The sequence below is a fragment of the Rhamphochromis longiceps genome, linkage group LG15, assembly GCF_057381845.1.
Source record: "Rhamphochromis longiceps isolate RC_006_pf linkage group LG15, R_longiceps_female_GT1.1, whole genome shotgun sequence".
NCBI lineage: Eukaryota > Metazoa > Chordata > Actinopteri > Cichliformes > Cichlidae > Rhamphochromis > Rhamphochromis longiceps.
In genome coordinates, this window is record NC_140571.1 from 24,233,720 (window position 1) to 24,250,239 (window position 16,520).

At 39.6% G+C, this 16,520-nt stretch overlaps 1 protein-coding gene across 5 annotated transcripts in view; it reads right to left on the reverse strand.

The window, feature by feature from the left end:
• Window positions 1-4,903: 4,903 nt before the first annotated feature.
• The window catches only part of vash2 (vasohibin 2), a 37,164-nt gene continuing 25,547 nt past the window's right edge, over window positions 4,904-16,520 (reverse strand). For all 5 annotated transcript variants that reach the window (XM_085381993.1, XM_085381989.1, XM_085381992.1 and 2 more), the window contains exons 8-9: window positions 13,386-13,504; window positions 4,904-8,239 (exon numbers count right to left, since the gene is read on the reverse strand). In XM_085381993.1, coding sequence (XP_085238119.1) covers window positions 8,170-8,239; window positions 13,386-13,504 — 189 coding nt within the window. In that variant the 3' untranslated portion in view covers window positions 4,904-8,169. The remainder of the gene's footprint in view (window positions 8,240-13,385; window positions 13,505-16,520) is intronic.

A 16,520-nucleotide genomic window follows, 5' to 3' on the forward strand; every position in this document is an offset into this window, starting at 1 on the left:
AAAAGGCTTTGAAACGTGTGTGGGTTGCAGCAGTCCTAAAATCAAATCTGTAATCTGAGGAGGTGCTGCAGATGAAAGGTTTAAGTCAGTTTAACACAGTTTCAACAGGGAGCTTTTGCTCTGAAAAGACCGCACAGGTTGCAAAGGGACTTTTTGGGTTGATGTGATTTGTGGTCCTGGACAGTAAAAGGTTTCACACATGACCCCCAGGAAGGACAAATCAAAAACCCAGGGCCAACCAGAGACCCAATCTGACCTCTCTTTTTCATAACATTGAGAAAAGCTCTGCTGGCTTCTCATCTCTACAGTTTGATCCCTGTGACAGTGTTTTTGTGCTCACACACAAACATTACATCACATTAAGCTGAGTGAGGTGAACCTCCCCTGCCTTCCAATCCCTGAGCTGCTGCTGAAAAATGAAGGATTATTTCTCTAAATCTGCTGCCTCCATGTGCTTGTCTGAAACACACACACATCTGCAGTGGAACGTAAGCAGATTATTTTATCAAAAGGCTGTGTAGCACAGAGGTGTACGACGGTGTGCACAGGAGCGTCACTTAAAGAGGAAGAACACACTGTAGTTTCCCTCTGTTTGTCTTCTTTCTGTTGTTCTCCCTGAAAGTTTAAGGAGAGTTTGCTGCGAGTGCGTTTAGCTTTGAACTTCACACCAGAGATCAGATTTGTAGGGCTGAGCTGCTGAACAGTGCTTCAACAGGAGAGGAGAAAGTGCCGATTTTGTTGTTTTCTTGCCTTACCCGCACTTTCCTCATGAACGCTGCATCACGTTGGTCCCGTGCTGTTTGCTTTTCAAGATTGCTGGAGGGCTTTGTGCTTTGCTGGATTTTGTGAAACATGTTCTCTGAGATAATTATGAATCATAATTGTTCCATACATTTAGCACTGAGTCAGCCAATGAACCAGTCTACCGTTCAGTCAGATAGACATGCTTGTGTAATTGAGCATGCTTACTTTTAAGATTAACCCTGTTCATTCACCAGGAAGTCCAACAATCACTCATCACAACCAAGGTATGCAGAGAAGCAACTCTGAACACACAGCACGTCAAACCAGAACAGAAAACCAGGACAGGTGCCACTCCTGTTAGCTAACAGGAAACTCAGACTAAAAGTCACGTGGGTGCACCAAAACTGTACAGTAGAAGACTGGAAAAACATCTGGTGAGTCCTGATTTCTGCTGCAACTTTTAAATGGCAGGATATTCTGATATGGTGTAAACATTATAAAAGCATGGAACCATCCTGCCTTCTGTTAGCTGCTGGGCTGGTTTGTAGACATATTCTTGGTACACTTTGGCTCCCTTTGTACAAACACCACAGCCTACCTGATTATTGTTGCTGACCATGTTCATCTCTTTATTACCACAGTTTACACAGATTCTCATCATGGATGTGCAGCCAGCAAATCTGCAGCAACAGTGTGACGCTATCACATCAATATGGACCAAATTCTCTGAGGAATATTTCCAGAAACTTGTTGGATCTGTGCCATGAAGAATTTAGGAACCACAAAGAAGCTATACCTCATGAAGTGGATGATGAGCGTATGAAGCCAAAAATGCTTGTACTAAACTCATTTGACAAGTATGCTCCATGTTTGTGCTTCTTCAACATGTGGATAAAACCAGCTTAAACAGGTGGTTGTCCAACACAGTCTTTAGTAAAGTCTAAATGAGCATAACAGTTCCCCTTATAAAGAGATCAAGTTACATCAAGTTGTATTTGGCTGCCAAGACATGCCAGACAAGTCTAAAAAACGTTAGCTAGTTTTCTGGTTTAAGGATCTATTAATCAATCCGTCACTAATTTGTTATTAATCAGTTTGACCACAAGGTTAAAAACATAGAATATTTATTAAAAGAACACATGCTGCTACAGTTGTTGATAAAAACAGCTGCTATCAAGACCAATCACACTGTAACAGTAGGAGATTTACAATAATAATGATCACTGGGCTCACAGTTTCTCCCACTATTGATTGCCATAAAACAAAAACAAAAAAAACCTCACACTGTGTTTTTACACAGGAAATCTGGATGAAGTGTGCATGTGTGTGTTCTTTAGAGCACTTTCCTCAAACTCAGTGTTCATCAATCCGATCCATTGGCTCCAGTCGGTCCACTGAGCTGTTAAATCAAATTCATCACTGGATAAATATGCAGCTGGAGTTTCATTTCACACACAGACACACTTATTTTTGCTTTTCATGGGCCACAAACTAGGCTGCCTGTCCCTTTGTTCTTTGCAGCACGAAGTAAACGTGTCCGCTTTACAGGCTCACAAAAAAAAAAGAGGAAAAAAAAGAAAATCAGGCAAGAAAACAGGAAACAAAACAGCTTTTTTTGCTTTCTTATTTTCACAGAACATCTGAATAAAACCGGTGAGCCAAACACGAAAGGAAAACGTGTGGTCAGCGTGAATGACACGTTATTCGTGGAACACACGAGGGCAACTCCCCCGAACACAAAGCAGAGATACAAGGTTGTAATTAAAGTAAAAACATTTCTATCTGACACGGCTGAGGCACTGGAAGCTTGGCGTGGATACGCGTCACAGTCCACCAGACTGTTTGTATTTATATGTGTTTAAGTGTGTCAGCAGCTGTGGCACAAACAGATTTCTATTTTTTTTTTTTTAATTACTGGATGCAACAGCAGGCTACGTCTGTGATCGGCGTCCTTGTTCTAGGCCATCAAGATGGCTATGATGGCTGTGACATCTGTTGCAATAATGTGGCTGCAGGAGGATTTGGGTTTTTTTGTAATGTGACAGTACTTTTAATGTAAAGCTGATTTATGAAAAGCTGAACTTAAGAACAGGATATAGTACATTTTACAGTATAGCAGTGCCTCTCAGAGGGACTGGTGGATCTGTGTAAAGCTGCTGCAGGGGGGAAAAAGTGGTAGTTTTACTGAACAGTTTAATACTGTTAGCCGCCCCATCACACAGGCCTAGAGTCAGTGACCCTCAGCAACCGCTTCTTTGGAAAAAAGCCCTCGACCAGTTTGCAGTTGTTAGGTGATACTGATTGCAAAGAGGTAGATGGTGGTGCGCTGAAAACCTCCTCGTCATTAATTAGGTCCACTATTGTTTGGTGAGTAATTGCAAGTTTGTGTCCTCAATGCAAACTATGGGCAACCGTGGGAATCTGCTAGCAACCAAAGCAACTTTGTGACCAATTTCACCTGGCAACCACCAGCAACCACTCGTCAGCTGGTCAGTGAAGGCGCATTTTTCCCTAGCGACAGGAAGTTGCCAGAGAGTTACCAATCAGTCTTTAAGCATGCACGAATTAGGTGATTGGCTGAATATTTGATAGAAATTAAACCAACTTTTTTTTTTGTTTTCCAATCTTCTGAAGTCGAGCATGACGGAAGAGGTTTGGGAACAAGACCAGAACAGTTAGCGTCAGAGTGGAGAAACATGGTATGAGCACTTGAAAACAACTCAAAGGCCTTCAAAAACAGCACCTGCTACAAGTACAGGCTGTTTTTTTTTTTTTTTTAAAGAAACACTTGTCATTCAAAATGATAGATTACAATCGATTATTAAACTCCAAATAAAACTGATTCAGTCAGATAAATTGTCAAGCACAGAAGTTGCAATTGCAAACGGACACAGAAACAAATGTAAGTTGCTACATGGAGTTTAACTGTTTCAGGTTGCTTTGCTGCCATTTGTGACCTCAGTGAAACGTAACATGATGCAGTTTGTGTGTCCCTGCTCAGCAGTCTGGTTGTTTATCACTGTCTTTGGGTAAAGTTTTGATCTTTCTCTTTGAACAAAGTCATCATAGTCATAGAGAGCAGTCTGAAGTTAGGCCCTTCGAAACTTGTTGATCATCAGTTTGTAGTTCCAAAAATACAAAGGCATCAGTGCCTGTCATTCCTAAAAATCTTCTGAGATATGTTGCTTCTTCAGTAAGAAAATGCATCATTTCATTGCAGTGAAACAGCCTCAAAAAGCAGAATAACTTTGTGCTTCTCCTATATGCTAACAAACATCAAGCCTTTAGAAAGTATCAACACGCAACCATCAGCACAAATATGAACGCGCTCGGCTGGTTAGTTTGCTCCAGAGTTTCACATGTAACAGTCTCCGTGCTGTGCTGGTCCAAACATCAGGAATATCTAAAAAATATTCTGCTTTGCTCACAGCACCTTGAATCAGCCTGGATATACAGAAGAAAAAAGCTAAGTAGAATCATTCTGAAAGATTTTTTTCTGTGCGGATGGTTGAAAACACGACTTGCCTTGTGTACATTGAGCAACAAACACTTTCCCCCTCCAGCATTTCAACTTTGGAAGACAAGGATTCATATGTTTCGGTTAACACAGTGCGTGCATAGCTCACTGTTGAAGCAAAAAGCTAGCATAAAATGTTCGCAGTGGCAAGTGGCAACAAAACACACGTTCTGTGATTAAGAGGGTGTAGTGAAACAGTCAAAGAAAATCGATAAAACAATCAAATGATCACATTTACACAAAGATTTCCGAAATCCTTCTGAATAACCAAAGAAAAAATAAAGTTTTCCCAAAACGTTCCAGCCATTAAAGATCACCTTTGCTCTGTTAGACACACAGTTCAACTAAGACCAGGTTCACACGCTGTTAAAGGCACCCAGTGAATAATGCCAAATTAAGGGTTCCTCACCACAGTCTTTCCTTAAGGGACAACAAATGTGTTTGATTCCTTCATATGCATATCACGTTCTACAACTCTGCTAATAGTAGTAAAACATTGCATGATCAAAGTCTGGACAATCTTCCTTGTTGGGTCATCTCCTTCTTCCCATCTGAACCTCTTCCAGGGCAGCTGGTGTGACCTATTGCACTGTAAATTCTCCCTACCAAATCAGCTTTAATTCGTGTGTGGCACTATATGGATAGACACTGTGCTGAAAAAGCAGATTTAGCTACCTCTGATTTTTCTAGACTTTCTGGACTTTCCTTAATTATGTTAAATTCATCAGCAACCTACTGCCACTAACTGTCAAACAAAACAGGAACCACTCCTCGCCTCTTTAACAATGTCTAACTTTCCTTTTTTAAAACCGAAGCACAAGGTTTAAAAACAGCGTTCCACAGGGATCTTTACTCAGCGCCCTGGTGTAAGTGAACAAAGATGAGCTTTAAACTTTGGGTGTTTTGGGAAACACAAATCTGAGTTAAAGGTTCAGGTGAAAACTATAGAAGTCAAATGTTGAATCATCAAATTATTCCACCATACAATTCTGAATATTTATCCTAAGCCACCAAATTCATGTAAATTTCTCTGAATGAGCTGGTCTGTGGGCAGTGATGGAGGACTGTGGATGTACTTAGAAATATCTTGTTTTGAATTAAAACTGACTTCTGCAGTTGTCACCCAAAAGACTTAAAACCATGCGGTACATTCTGCGGATGTAACAGACACGATGTAGATCACAGATCACATAAAGGCATGTATGCTTAAAATCTGCTTTGATTAAACGTTTGCGTACAGTTTGAAAGAAAATCCGGATATGCAGATATGAGATATTCAGCCATCATTTCAAGCATTTGTATTCAGATGGATAAATGCTGAACGCATGTAATGTGTGATTTCAAGCTTCATTAATTTCAAGCTTTTGAGCTTAGCTTAGCTATTCACTGAAGGCCTCAACAGGAGAATCCAAAAAAACCATCGGATTTAAGCTTGACTGGAATTTTTGGACCACCTTTACAATAGATCAAGCATGAAACTGCATACAGTACTGAATGGACTCTTATAGGTCACTTGGCTTCAGGGGGCAAAAACAAACTTCTTCGGGCTGCTCTGAGAACTTGCGTGTTTTGCCCTTATTGTCTCCTGTACTTAGACAAAAAAAAAAAACCACAAAAAGATTTGCACTCATTTTGCAGACGTTGCACGGTTCTCACAAATAAATGATTTGGTTAGAGTGTGTGTCACACTGGACGGCACACAAGTGGGAAGCTAAAGAACATCGAATATCGTCCTTTAGGTAATATCTGATCATTTTTTTAAAACAGCTTTATATTGGCTGTAAAATATATATTTTTTCATGCTATTAAGAAAAAAAAGCCAATCTAATTTAGATTAAAACCTGGAGATTTCAGAACTATTTTTCTCATTTTGTACCAAAACACCTTGAAGGGCTCTCTGGCCCCGTCTCTGATATCTGCCGACAGCTTGCACAGACTGTTACATCCTCTCTGGCCATCTTGAATGAGGCTTTTGTTGCTGAGATTCATTCAGTCAGCAACATCGCTCCTTGTTTGCCTTAGTAGAGAAACTGGCTACAGCTGATCTTGGACCAGCTGAATCATTTTATGTTCCAGCTGTTGGTGGAACAGCAGTCAACTGGCCAGCACTATGTTGGTTTACTGTGTGAACATGCAGAGTGGCCACAGCTGAACTCTACAGGTTTTCTCCAAGCCAGATTTAGAAATAATGATTCCTGACTTTTGGATCAAGATTTTTCTTCTTTTTGGTGCATTGTGTGAGAACAGAACACCGTGTATTTAACGTTTGGCTTGCAGGTTCTTGTTTGTATGTCAAAGCTTACCATTTTCATTTGAGCTCTGCTTTTTTCAGTGTAGATTTTTCCTATTTTACCAGGAAACGGGAAATCCAGTCGGTCACTGGTAAATGAAAGGATGAGAAAAACAAAATTTACATATTGATTTTCTCCCCCACACTACAAACCAAAGATTATGATCAATGTTTCCCAAGATCTTGGCCAGCTTTTGCCGTCCCCCCCCGCCTGCCTTTATGGCTCAGACATGAGCTGTGTGAGAAATTATACCCACAACTGTTTTATTTATTTATTTTTTTAAATTTGTCTGATTTCCATCCAACAGCAGAGCTTTTGTTTGCTCTTTGCTGCAAAGTGAATATGATGGAAAATGAGTCTCTTTAATAAATATAGATGTGGACGTAAATGCTAAGTCTGCCTATTTATCTTGACAGAAAATGTGTCCTTCTGTCTTCATATTAAAAAAAAGTGACTATTAACTGGGTCTAGCCTGTTCCTGGAGTCTTTCGATCTTCTTCCATGAAGTTTTGCCATGAGTTATGGTTACGTTTCAACAGACGCCTGAGGAAGAGGAGCAGATGAAACATGAACATTGCCGCAGTGCTCTAATGATCACTCCGTCTTCTGCAGTGAATCGTCTCTCTGAATCACTCCCTCGTTTCTCACACTGCTTTACCTCATCCTCTTCTTCTTTTATCCTCTCTATTGATTCTGCATCTTTGATTTCCCCGCATACTTTATCGCACTTCCACTGTAATCAATACAGCTGGCACACAGGAGTTTACGTAATCATCTTCCTAAAACTGCTGCTGGTTGAGGAGTAAGTTATGACTTGGATCATTTACAGCGAACCACAATATAAAAGTCGAGTGGCAGACCAGAGCTTCCCATCAGATTTGTTTTGTCATTCTTAAAAAAATGTAAAAATGAAGCTTTAATCTCTTGTGCTTGTTAACACAGGTGGTAATTTCAGTCGTCTTCATGGTGGCTTTGCCCAAACAAACAAACAAAACAGTCATCATTACTTCCACCTGTGATAAAACATAATTCCCCTGGTGTTCTGAGACACCAAAACAACCCACAAGTGAATATTTCACCAGTTGTGTTTGATGCAACGACACCCGAACATCTCTTTGTTCCAGCACGACGATGTCATTTTAACCACTGACGAATACTTTCAGTTATTTATATTGACAACTTCCCATTCCACCTCCTGGTGAATACATATGATAACCTAACAATAAATTTGAGCTGATTTTGCTCGAGTGCTTGTCTCTAAGAGAGGGTGACTATTTCAACCAAAAAAAGAATACTGGTTTAAAATACCAACAGAATGATAAAAGCCACCCTCTTGGCCTGTGAATGATGATGATGAGACTATTTTAAGGGATTTATTGCTACAGAAATGAGCAAACACTGTATGAAATATCAGGACCAGGCCAACCATTATCACGGTCTTCCATTTAAGCCATTCTCTTGTTTTAAATAACACCATCCACCTCGTCTGTGTAAAAAATGTGGCTCGGGTTTTGGCGACTCTCTTGCTGGGTTGGGTAGAGACTCTTGGATCAGGGTGGCTGAGGAGCCTGGACGGATATGGAGAAGCTGAGGGAGTCTCATAGGTGAAGGAGGGGATCAGATGCGGATCTGGTAGCCGTCATTGAGCATGCTGAGTTCTGGAGGTTTCCTCTCCACTGAGGCCAGCCTGAAAGATAGGACATAAAGTTGCTGAACATGCACTGCATACTAAGAGCACAGTGGCAGAAGAAACTGGAGAAGCTCTTTCATTCTGACAAGCTCCTTAATGTTGTGCAGCAGAGCTAAACGAGAGCAAGTCTCCAAACTATCTCCCAAAACTCTCCCCAGCATGGCTGCAGTCGCTCATTATTTTCCTTACTGTTGATTAATCTGCAACTTTTTTCTCATCTCACTCAAAAATAACACAATAATCACTGTATATTAAGAGTTCAGTTGGTTGTTTCGTGGTTAAATGCAGTGAGCTCATTTTTACAAGGACCATCAAAACCAACAGATATAAATTGAAATCACCTGAATTTTGAGTGTTTTGCTTAGAAACTGACCAAAAAAAATCAAAAAGTGGCTAGAAATACAAGACTGCCTGACACAAATAAAAATCATGTTTTAGTTGCTTAAAATCAGGGGCACAGATGCTTTGATTGGCAGGTGGACACTAAAGGGTCGTCCACATGGGAGGTAACCAACAGTAGTAACCAGAGATGGCAGGAAGTCGATTCGGATCCTGAATAAAATTTTTCTCAACCTGGAGGCGAGTGACTAAAGCGATTCTAAATATGCAAACAGTGTTGTTGTGATTTGGCGCTGTATAACTTAAAGTGAATTTTGGAACTGCAGGTGCTGACAGCACATAAAGACCCTGATATTGTAATCACAAACAAATGTGTAACATAACATTATACGCAGTCTAGTTGTTCCCTAGTTCACTGTACAAAGAAAGAGAAAAGGCTTCTAATAAAACGAGAGGAACTAGAGATGGACCGATCTGATATTACGTATCGGTCCGATACTGACGTAAATTACTGGATCGGATATAGGAGAGAAATAAAAAATGTAATCCGATCCATTAAATATCAAAAAAGCACCTCACAAAACTTGTGACACAGCATAACTCGGCTCATAACCTAGCATGTCGGAGCAGTGTGCGTCATGTGATAGAGCAGCTGTGTGTATTTGTAGCCTTGCTAGCAATCCCGCATTTCATCTCCGAGGAATTTATCCCAGAGAGAAGGAAAGCAAGTGTGTAAGTTCATCTCTGAATGTTTGTAAAGCATTCCAGCGTTAAGCTTAACAACCAATATATGGAGCAACGGCCTCTTCTCTCTCCCTCCCTCTCCTGCTGCTACTTCAATCATGAAACTGATCAATGATCAGCTGATCGGCTTTTCTGTCGTGAGTCCGTCTCTCTTCTTTGTTTTTGGTCCACTTTGCACCAGAAAGAGGAAACCAGCGGCTGAACAACAGCAGCACGTTTAAGCTTGATAAGCTGTTGTTAGAATTTATTTAATATTACTTTGTACACCAGGATCTTTTTCTACGTAGCTGACGGCTGGTAACTGTGCAGGGGCGGATCTAGCAAAGTTTAGCCAGGGGGGCCGATAGGGCATTAACAGGGAAAAGGGGGCATAAAGACATACTTTTCTTTCTTATTCTCATTTAAAATGTCTAGCTTTTAATAAATAATTATCCGAATCTTACACCCAAAGTTTTAATCTGATGTAAAATGTATAGAAGTCCATTACTGTATATACCGGTAGTAACTGTTAAGTCTAATATACCCTAGTAAACTATAGTACTTTTTCCTTTGGGAAGGTACCATCTGTGCAGTCTGCAATTCTGTTGAAGAAAGATGTTGAATCTATTTAATTATTTTTCAAAATTAATTGATTTCTGTGCATTTTTTTCCCCACACTGCATCAAATTAAAGTTGATTACGTCGATTAAGCATCATGAGGTGGGGGGTGGGTTCCCTATTTTTTTACTGGGAGTTTTAGAACCCTATTAGTTAGGTTGCTTACTCTTTTAAATACCAGAATAGGAAGGATGGAGTAAGTTTAACTTTATTAGATTGATCAGTATTGCTGAACTATGAGATATTTTGGGTGCAGTGTATTTTTTGCATACAGGTATAAAAGAATAGCTTTAGTGTTTTGTTTTTTAACTTGAGTATGAACTTATACAAAAAGCAGCAAGATATTAAAAAATAAGTTTTATTGATTAAAAAACACTATATTGGATTCATATCGGTATCGGCAGATATACAAATTTATGATATTGGTATCGGAAATAAAAAAGTGGTATCGTGCCATCTCTAAGAGGAACACAAATATATCACTGTCAGAATGCAAGCTTAAAAACAGGCAAATTCACCACAATAATAATAATAATAAATAAAACAAACAGTGACTTTAATCCAACCTTCTTCAGCGCAACTCAGAAGGAAAGAAACAAGTGTGAAGACAGCAGAAAATCAAAAAGGCCTTCTTATTTCTAAAAGCCCAAAAGTGTTCGATTTAATCCTCCTTCAGTGCTTTCCGTCTCTCCTTTTCTCCCTGCCCTCTCCTCTAATGTCACATTGTCCTCCCTCGCCTCCCATCTTTATTATTTCTGCTCAGAAGGAAGCTTTCAAGCTCTCTGACACATCACAGAGAAGTGTTCCTTGTTACAACCAGTCTGGAGAGCTGACAGGCTTTTTATTCCTTCTCATCTTTTGCCAGACCTTCACCTCTTTTCTCATTCACTCTCCTCTCTCACCCTCCTAACCCTCCCCTTTTTCCACTTACTCAGTTTCTTCTCCCCCTTCTCGCCATCTTTTTCCATCTCTTTTGCCCTCTAACACATAATTATTCTTTTTTCCTTCATCCCTTCTCTTTGCTTTCTATCCTTCTATCTTGAACGTCCCTGTGTAGAGAGCCGCTTATGTAACAATAATATTACAGAAATTCATTTTGAAAATTGAGTCATTTGTATAAAGCGGGCAGTGCTGATAACAGCCTCCTGAAACGTCTCGCTCGAGCTGTAAAATGAGCCGGCGCTGTTGTGTCCGCACTCTCAGCTGTTTGAAGCAGCAGCAGGTTATTACACCATTTCTGCTGAAGTCGTCGCTCTAAGGTGGCAACATATTGTTAAGGGTGTAAGTGCTCCGTTGATAACAGTAATAGCTTTTTAAGTATCGCATTCAAGTGGCTAAAAGTGGTGATGTGCTGTTCTAAACATTTTAACTGCTTCTCTGAGCTGATGAAACTACGGTGCTTACAGAAAGTGAAAATTAAACCATGGCTAAATGAACTCTGAAGGTAACAGAAATAGATTTATGCAAATGAGGAAACCATTTCACACTTTCACAACTCATTTAATTAAAAAAAAAAGTCTTGCTTTTATCTAACTAACATGCTCACTGCAGACCATTAAGATATGTTCCTTGATTCTGCACATAGCTGTGCAGTTACACTTTATGGTATCAGTTCAACTGAAGCCCCAGTTATAAGGCAGAGGATAAAGTTTTAGTGTTTGGATTAAGGGTGCCTCAAAAGCACAAACATACATTGATAGAAAGACTCTTTGTTACTGCAGAGGTTTGAGTTAGTTAGCTCACTAGACTTGTTCATCATCTTTTGAGAAACTCTCTTTTTGTCTGTGTCAACTGTTGTAAAACCACAACAAAAGAGAAAGACTTTGAATAGCAAAATGTTCCAAATGCAAATCAACAGCAGAGTCACCAACAATAAAAGGTGGCATGCACCTCATGTCAGCTAGACTTCTACTGCAAGGTATAAAAGATCTGTGGGCATGAGAAGTCTAAAGGGAGTCTAAAAGTCTTACGTCAGTTGGTCAGCTGTTGGGGGATTCCATCCATCCAGCCACTCATTTTCTTCTACTGAACCAATTCTCAATCACACCTATGGCCAATTTAGTTAACCTAACCCCATAAACACGTATATTCAAATGGCAGGAGGAAGCCACGCAGAAACAGGGAGAACCTGCAAACTCGGACCAAAACCCAGACTGGATTCTCACATTTAATTTTCTGAGGTTTACAGAAAAACTCAGCAGCTGTGCTGGTGATCTCAGGGACAACCAGAGTCATCAACAAAGCCTGGCATCTTCAGCTCTGAATACTTTTGTAGAAGCTGTATGCCACAGCCCTTTTTAATTTTCATATAAACTTGCATTCAAAGCTAATAAAGATTAAAGTGGATATACTAAACAAAAACATACGAATGCAGCTGAAAGCCTGTGAAAGCTTAGCTCAGTGTGATAATATGTGTGGTTTAATAGCTCAATTACGTCAAGAATTTTAGGATCATCATCTCAAACGATGTGGAGATGATGATCTAATGTTAGATGACTGACAGTGATTTAATTGAAAAGCCAAGTGCATTTCCCTAACCACCAACATACACATGCAGATCCCCAAATAATTACTCTCTTAAGCGCAGCAGAGCTTAATATATGAAAGGTCAACAGAGAGTCAGCCAAATGGCAACACTAGCAACGTCAGCAATTCGTGTGCCGAGTCTGTGTGTGTTTGTGGTGACTCTACAGTACGGCCACGCTTCAGCTGTCGTCCGAGTCAGATTGTGTTACATCCCACCACACAGCTGACGGCACATGCAAACACACTCAGCATCGTCATACGTGTGTGTGTGTGCGCGTGTGTGTGTCAGAAGGCTACAGTGTTAAACTTTAAATACTTCAAACAATATCTTGGATTCTTTAATATGTTGGCATAGAGGCGAACAAGGACGCTCTGATTTTACAGACTTTATATGGAGTTTGTTTTTAAGCCTGTGTTTGACAAGCAGCATTAGAGACCTTATATTCTGCTGAGTGCTGGTGATATGGACACACACACGCACACATATATCATAGTGATAACACTGTCAGCTGAACACAACAAGGAGTGTCTGTCTGATGATAATGCTGAGCTGTCGGCGACAAAAGCAGATAAGCAGACCCACACACTCATACATAAAGTCCTCAGTGCCACCCAGCAGATACACAGTTGTTGCCACTAAGATGTCAGAACAATTTATTCTTTAAAGGCGCACACACTAATTAAAGTCCAAACTTTCCTTGACCTGAAGAGCAGACCTTTAGAGAAAGAAGACAAGGGGGAGGAAGATGGAAGTACCACACAAAAGCTGACAGACACCAGCTGCCAGCACTGCTGATTAACCCTGCTCTAAGTGTGGAAGCCTTCTGTATTTTAAGGATGTCATCAGCTGCTTAACCAGTGGAAACTGTCGGGGAAAGAGGATATGAGGCAACGAGCGCCCTGAGCAACAAACTGTTCAGCGATGGGAAGAACTTACGATTTGTCTCTGTGGTGCATGGAGCGTCGCTGGGGGCTGCTCTGTCGACGCCGTGGCGATAAGGACTTCCCTCGGCTTCGCTCTTTGATCGGTGACTGGGCACTGGATGATTTTAGGATCTTAAAAAAAACAGAAGAATCAACATCACTAATTGTAGTTTATTAAAGTTTTAAAATTTATTAACACTCTGCAGACCAGCACGTTTTCATTCTTTTCTAGCTTATCAGTGTACTATCATCCAACCATTTTAAGCCGCACCAGCAGCAATATGCACCAAAAAAGCTCTGATAACAAAACTGTACACTTTTACCACCAAATATCAGAAAAAGTTTAGATAATTGATGATGGAAGTTGAATATCCAGTGACACTCGCGTCCAGTCGGAGTGTATTATGAGGTAAAGGTGATCACTAAGAAACCCTGGAGAACATCTCGGTGAATAATCATTAATGTTTCCCATTCAGAAATGAAGAATATTTGAATAAAATATATGCTGCTGTGTATCTGACAGAGGCTAGTCAGTGTTTGGACACAATGTTAGCATTGATCCAACAGAAAGGTTAAAGAACTTCAGACTTAAAAGCTGCACTTTAAGTCATATTGCCTTTTCACCAGGTGGACAAAAATCATTGTCACCTATTTCAAGGTTAATCTTTTAATTATTATGAACTGTGATAAAAGTGCAGACAATACTGGAAAAGTTTAGAATGATGGCATTAAAAAAAAAGCAGTGAGTGAGAAGAGTTTGGCAAAACATATGGCTGTTTACACCCTGCTTTCATATTTACAAAGAATCCCTGAACTTCTAACATTTCAGTGTACAGCGGTTATGTTAGCATGAAGGGAAGAAAGCGTCACCGTGATGAATGGAACAGCAGACAAATGTATGTGATAATGTGTTTTTCTCTATTTTAATCTTTCTCACTGTTGTGACAGATGACTCATGCAGACAATACAGTTCAGAGCGACAAATGAGGCATTCTTAGTGTATTAAGCAGCAACTTGAAGCTACCATTAAGCTCTCAGCAGGAGAAAAAAGAAAAGGATGACTCCGGATGGCAAGTTTTCCTGAATGCAGTAAAGGAAGTTGCTAATATCCTGCAGCTGGTTGTGTTCGTCATGTGTTTGTGGTACAAACATGGATCATATTTCTTTGTTTTTTGTAAGCAAAACTATTTTATTCCTTTTCTTTTTTCCCCCTTTTTAAATGTCTGATCCAATAGCTAAATTACATCTACTACACTGCTGAGTACCATTAAAACACCCGAATAAAGTGACTATTTGCTACGACTGTGCTTAATTATATAGCAGCTTTTCAGCTTCACGTTTTCACTGTCATTTGGACAGAATTCCTATTTATCTCATGTCCGGCTCTTTATGTAACCTTGGGGTTCATGCTCTGTCTACAACAAAGGTTCTTATGAAGACAGAAATACAATCTGTGTAAAATGGAAATGGAAATAGAATGCAATGATCTTCAAATCATATATTGTACTAGAAATAAAACACAGGAAACATATCAAATGTTTGACAGAGAAACTGCAAGAAAAATATATAGAAAAATAGTTGCCATCAATATTGAATTTGATGGCAACACAAAAAACTCAAAAATGCTGGTACAGCAGCGCAAAAAGGCTAGAAAAATATGCAGTACTAAAAACAAACAGCTTGAGGAACATTTCGCAACTAATTAAGGTTAATTGGCAACAGGTCAGTTATATGATTGGGTAGAAATAGAGCATCTTAGAGAGGCAGACTTTTATCATTCTGCAAAAAAAACTGACACAAATTATGGGGTGATTTCAGAATAATCTTCTTCAATATAAAACTGTACAGATTTTAAATATCTCACCATCTATAGTACATCAAATATCATCAAAAGTCTCAGAGAATCTGGAGAAATCTTTGTACACGAGAGACAAAGTCTAAGCTCTTCGGGCTCAAAGGCAGCACTACATTAAAAAGGGAAGGATTCTGTCATAGAAATCCTAGCAAGGAGTCAGGAAGACTTTTCAGACATCACTGTACGTGAACACAGCTCACTGTGCCAACCACAAATAGAGGTTAAAGCTCCATCACCCAAAGAAGAAGCCATATATGATCATGATCGTCAAACATCTGTGTCTTTTCTGGGCCAAAGTTTAAAATGGGCTGAGGCCAAGTGGAACTCTTGAAACTTTAAATTCTTTTCAGAAATCATGGACCCTGCATCCTTTGGACTAGAAGAGAAGATAAACCATCCAGCTTTTTTTTTTTTTTATCAGCACCCATTAAAATTTTTTTTTTAAAAAAAGTAAAAAACTAATCTGCATTAGCATTCATGGAATTCGCAATTTTTTTAGCAACGTTCAGATCATGGTATTTTTAGGTCTTGCATATTTTAGCAAGACAATGCTAATCTGCATACTGTGTGTATTTAAAAGCATGGCTTCATAGTAGGGCTGCCACAAACGATTATTTTGATAGTCGACTAGTCACCGATTATTTTTGCGATTAGTCGACTAATCAGATCCATTGGACGTAAAACGTACAGCTTATTGCACCAGCAGCATCTGCTCTTATATAACTAGCATTAGCTTACAGCTTTAAGTGTTTAAGGTATGTGCTAACTAAAAATAAAGAAAAGATGATAGTTTATTAAATTTTAATGAAATTTGCAGATTGTTTCGGTGAAGTTTAATAAACTCCTTGCTATCTAAAATATAACAGGACACCGGAGTAAATTCTGGAGCATCTCACACTTCTGATAATCAGCTGTCTGCTTGACGTTTATTCAGCTGTGTAAAAACTATAACTTTAATCTCAGCCAAACCGATTTACTCAGGAACAAATAAAATACTAAAAAAGCCAAACAATAACATTTTTAAGTTCTCTAAGTGACTCATATATCATGTTTAACCTGAGTAGCGAAAGACGGCGGTGGGTTTGAAAACGATTTGCCGGGAGTCCGGTGTTCTCACAGCTCTAGTGACCTTGCCCCCGGCTAGCTATCGAGCTAGTGGGTAACAGACGTCTCCGAAAACGTCGGAGCGCTTTTGAAAATATGCGGTGTCTTGATAAACTGAGCAGATATTTGAGGTTTCCACAGCTACATTCTCGCCTAAAAATATGTTAAACGTGTATTTTGTGACCCAGA